Genomic DNA, 5,033 nt, shown 5'->3' with positions numbered 1-5,033 from the left:
CACACACACACACACACACACACACACACACACGAGAGGTCCCTAATGAGACAAATGGTCTTCTCTCGGCTGCAGGCTAACTCAGGGAACTTAGGGACTGGCGTTAGGGCAAAGGAGTATTTTCTTCTTTACAACGGGATCATTCACTTGTTTTTGTTTCGCGTTATATGCAGGGTGCCCAGAGTCCTAATCTGGGCATCCGTCTTTTTGGGATGACCTGAGGGGATCCAATGAGATCCAATCTCATTTCCAGGCGCGTGGGTCACACTAGCTGCTAGGAACAGAAGAACAAAGGCGTCAGATCAGAGTAGGGAGGGACAATAGCAATGATAACCAAACCCCGACGCACCCAGGGCAGGGCAGGCAGGGAGGAAACACAGTCGGGGAGGGAAGGAGAGGGAAAGACCGAGTACATACCACTGCGGAGACACACACAGCCAGGCACCGGGCCGCCGCTGCAGACTCGCCTATGCTGTGGGCAAATGGGGGCCAGATGCACGGCCTTCCGAATGGAGGAAAGCCATCGATATCCTGCATAATCACTAGGCCACCACCTCACCTTTGCCAGAAAGGACAGCTGGGCAAGCCCACCCAAAATGCGGCTCCCGCGTTCCCGGAGCCACACTGCCACCCAGCGCTCACCGCGGGAAGCGCCACGGTGCTGGCCACACAGAGATGAGATGACTTAACCCCAGGGACCGGCAGACATTTCAGAGTTACGGAAAAGAAAGTGCATTTTCAAAATTCCTAAGGACGTATGTCAGCATGTAGCAAAACCTCGAGTGAGTGTGAGATGTGCGGTTATCTTTTTAAATGCCTGTTAGCACAAGTTGATAGGAGTGTGATAACCAGGCTCCTGCAAGATGCCACGTATCAGTCAGCGCCTCCCCACCCCCCCGGCCTCAACCTGCATGATTTTGGGGGTAATTAGGGTGACAAAGCATCCCGATTTTCCCGGACTAAGAGCAGTCCCAGGGTACAGGACTTCAGTGCTAAAACTGGGAAAATCCCAGGCCAACCAGGGCAGTTGGTCACCCTGGTTTTCGTAAAGACAGCTCCGTTCTTTACCTGGACCCTGACGGCCCAGACAGACGGGGACATGAGCCATCTGGGTGGGCACGTGGCCCCAGATGAGGCCAGGTCAGCGGCGGCTCCATGGAGGGAGCCGAGGGCGTAAGGAAGGGACAGCCCTGCTCTGGAGCCAGAGTTTCCTGAGTCAGGGCAGAGCTCAGGAACCAGGATTTGTCCACAGAAAATTAGAGATCACAAAAGCATGCCTCCCCATCCATGCATATGTGATCACCCATGTGCAGCGATCAGATTCTGTAATTCGGAAGAGCACAATGTGGGCGTAAGCCCAGAAGAGACTTCAGTCCACAAATGACTGGTCAGATGCTCAGGGTAACTCCCTGACCCCACAAGTCTCACACTCCTGGGGACACAGGCTCCCCAGAGCAGCAGTCCCCAGGACACTGATCCCCTACTTTAAATGTGACTACTGGAGCTAGGCTTATTTCTTCTGCTCTAAAAACTCTAAGTAAATCATCCTTTGTTTTATGTCTTTTATGTGCCTCTATTATACTGAAGCATCTGGATAATAAAAGAGAGAAATCCAGATAGGACTCTGAAGTCCTACTGTATTCACTTTAAAGAATTCAGTACAATACGTGGATGATGCAAGAGTCTTCAAAGGATGGGCTGAAAATGCACCGCCTCACTTCCCTGTCAATGAGCAAGAATTCTTGGCTCAATAAAACGCCAGGAAAGCGTCTCTGAGCTTGCGATTAGTTCAGAGTGCGTGACGTGTCCCCAGGACCGTGACTGTGTAGCAACCGTGCATTATCAAAGGGGATTCACTCACGCTCTTAGGAGAAGGGCAGGTCCCAGAGTGCCAGCATAGGAGGGCCCTGGGCCACCCCGAGGAGCCTGCTAACGGCACGGGAAGTCACGGGTGCGGGAACGGCGGTCCTCCAGGGCCTGGACCAGCCACTGCGGCCACAGTGGTGCCAGACATAAGCACACGAACATTAGCCAAAGGAGACACGTGCTTATGAGAATACGCCTTGTCTCTGACCACATTTCCCCAGCCGTGGACGGACACACTGGTGTAAGGGCTGTTCCCAGTTTGGAAAGAGTTTTCCTTGATGACAGTCTTTCTAAGCCCAGCATTGGGCTCCAAGGTGGGGGTGAAGAGACCCCCACGACTAACGCTGGCTTTGGGGGCAGAGCCTGTCCCATCCCTGCCACTGCCCTGCTTCACCAGAAGTGGGCCCCTCCCACCCTGGCGCTGAGATCCGGGAGGTCTCGACAGAAGGGAACAAGGTGACTCGCTTCAATTCATCTCTCCCACACATGTGGAATCACTTTTCAAAGAATCTGAAACTCCTGAACCTTCACCTTGTGTCCTGGCGGCCAGTGGGGCGCTCAGCTTGCTGACGGCTCCCAGGGAAGGCTCTCGGGAGGGGAAGAACGTTCGAGCCCGAGGGATCCACAGGGATGGGCCAGACAGGCGGCCGGCGGATCCCAAATCTGCCAGGAGCCAGCTCTGCGGGGCGTGAAGCACCAGGAGGGATGGGCGGCTAGCCCCGGAAACCGGGTCAGGGACAGAGGGCAGGAAGGAGATCCTCGCCTCTCGCCGCTTCCCCTCCCTACCACCCGAGCCCCTCTCTCTTCCCCTCCCTCCCTCCGTGTCTCTCCAGCGCCCCACAGGCTCAGGGAGGAGACAAGGTGTTTAGGCTGCGGTCAGGTATTGTCAGGGGCAGACCAGCTGTGTAAGGCACCAACTGCAAGAACTATTCTGGAAAGAGCCCTGTGCAAACGCATGTGTCCTTGCTTAGACACCGAGGATAAGCCCCTAAGTCCCTGGGGTTTCGCAGAAGGAACCATGGTTCAGTTCCCGTGCTCCCTCCCTGTGACAGGGAAAAGGAAGCAGGCTTGGTCCCCTGAATGAAGACAGTGGGTGACAGCCCTCCCGTCTGTCTTAAAGGGCCCACGCCGTGTCTACACTGTTGGCCAGCGTGTGGGCGGTTGCTGTCCCTCCCCTTGAATCTCCCGCGTCTTTTCTTGATGTTTGACTTCCGTGGCTGGAGGTGGTATGACCTCCAGGCTCTGTCTCAGCCCGCTCCAGGTCCCCCTTCCGCCTCCAGCGCATGTCGTGTGTGCGTGCATGTGTGTGAGATCAGGTAGGGAAGGGACAGCTGGGGACGTCTTCAGAAAAGAGCCTGATCCATGGTCCAATCATCAGCCAGGTTGGCCAGTGGAAGTCAGGGCCTGGACATGGGCTAGGGTCAGCTTCGGCCCCTGCAGCCCAGCCCTGCACACAGACCACCCCCCCAGCACCGTGCAGGAGGTGGGGGGGGGGGCAGGAACTCCTAGCAGGGGCTTAGAACCGGCCCCCAGCACGGAGGGGCTGCTCGCCCTGCAAACAGGGGTTGGCCTGAGCATCTCTGCCTGTACCTGACCCCTCCCCCACCTCCCTGTGCCAACCTTTCTGGAAACAGGAATGGGTCTGCCACAGGGCTCTGTCTCCCGGGAACAGAAGGGAGCGGCCACTGAGCTCCATGTCTCAGCCTTTCCCACCCTCTCAGTATGAACTGAAAGCTGAGCCCCTCCTTTAAAGACCATGCTGCACCCAGAGCGGTGTTCTCACACGATCTAGACCTGCAGCACTGAACACGCGGTCCACTCCGGGCCGTCCTGCACACCTGCCCCCCTGCCCCTCCCAGAGCCCCGCTGGGTAGAGGGACCGCAGGTCTGGAACACGGCCGGCTGGCGCCAGGGCCCGCCCTGCAGGCCTGGGGCTGGGGCCCATGCGTCCCCGGCTCCTGGGGAGCCCTGGGCTGTCGGAGGCAGGCTGATTCTACTTCATGAGAACTGTTATCATCTAGTTCACTGAAAACCACATGACTGGATGCGGAGAGGGGCCGGGGGACAGCGGGGTGCGAGAACGTCCGTCTCGTTGTCCCTGCAGGCATCTCTGTCACTGGCTGGTGTGTTTGAGATCTCCGTCTGGAACTCCAGGAGCCGCATGCATGAAGAGATGCGGTTTTCGGGTCCATCAGCCCAAGGGCGATGTTTCCATGCCCGCCCCCCCCCCCCCCCCGCCAGGCACTGGCATGTACCACGGTCGCAAGGCAAGCACATGAGGCACACACCTGGCCTTCAGCTACGGTGCTGAAGGAGCCAAGGTTCGGAAAGTTCTAGCATACCACCCGGCAGAGACTGGCTGCCCGCGGGGCTGGGGCTCAGGCCTGCAGCGCTGCCCTGAGGCTGGGGTGCTCCCACAGGGATACTCGTGAGCTCCCCCCGCCCAGAGATGGCCTGAGCAAGGCCCAGCAGGATCACGAAGCGCCTCCCCACCATGAGGCCAAGCAAACAGAAGGCCGCAGCTGGGTGCTGGGGCGGACACTTAAAAGTAAATCACATGCATACTTGGGGATCTTGCAAAATCTAAACAGCACACAAACTGCTGAGCTTTTATTCTCCAGGAGGGGGAGAGACAGTATTTCCCTAACAGGTCAAGAGCGTTGCGCAACATGGATGAAGCCCGATTCCTGGAAACGTTGAGTCCGCTTACCCAGAACGCCGCTTTCCTCCCCGGGCCGGCATGGCCCCGGTCATCCTCACCTGTCCGGTGGCCGCCATGGGGGCCACGGGCAAGGTCACCGATCCAGGGATGTCGGAAGCCATTTCTGGAATGCAGCAAAGAAGAGAGGTTTGATCAATGCCAGGAACAAGCAAGACAGTTGTCCAGCAGTCCCAGAAGCAGCAGGTGTAAGGAGAGCCCAAGGCCCTGGGGCCACTTGGCCCACATTAGTTACGTGACTCAGGTGAGCTCTTCCCCTGGCTGGGCTCCGCCAGGAACAGGCCCCCTATCCCAGGCAGTGCCCCCCAGGCAGGACCCCTATCCCAGGCAGGACCCCCCCAGTCAGGCCCCCTATCCCAGGCAGGACCCCCCAGGAAGGCCCCCTATCCCAGGCAGGGTCCCCCAGGCAGGGCCCCTGAGGCAGGACCCCTATCCCAGGCTGGCCTCC

At 58.3% G+C, this 5,033-nt stretch overlaps 1 protein-coding gene across 9 annotated transcripts in view; it reads right to left on the bottom strand.

The window, feature by feature from the left end:
• Nucleotides 1-5,033, bottom strand: part of ARNT2 (aryl hydrocarbon receptor nuclear translocator 2) — a 190,423-nt gene that overhangs the window by 121,786 nt on the left and 63,604 nt on the right. For all 9 annotated transcript variants that reach the window (XM_073882167.1, XM_073882161.1, XM_025893128.2 and 6 more), the window contains one exon: nucleotides 4,577-4,691. In XM_073882167.1, coding sequence (XP_073738268.1) covers nucleotides 4,577-4,689 — 113 coding nt within the window. In that variant the 5' untranslated portion in view covers nucleotides 4,690-4,691. The remainder of the gene's footprint in view (nucleotides 1-4,576; nucleotides 4,692-5,033) is intronic.

Source organism: Callorhinus ursinus, unplaced genomic scaffold (assembly GCF_003265705.2).
Source record: "Callorhinus ursinus isolate GAN/ISIS: 27379988/994484 unplaced genomic scaffold, GSC_fseal_2.0 scaffold45, whole genome shotgun sequence".
Taxonomy (NCBI): Eukaryota; Metazoa; Chordata; class Mammalia; order Carnivora; family Otariidae; genus Callorhinus; species Callorhinus ursinus.
The sequence above is the reverse complement of the archived record's forward strand: the minus strand, read 5'-3'. Positions and strand labels throughout refer to the sequence as shown.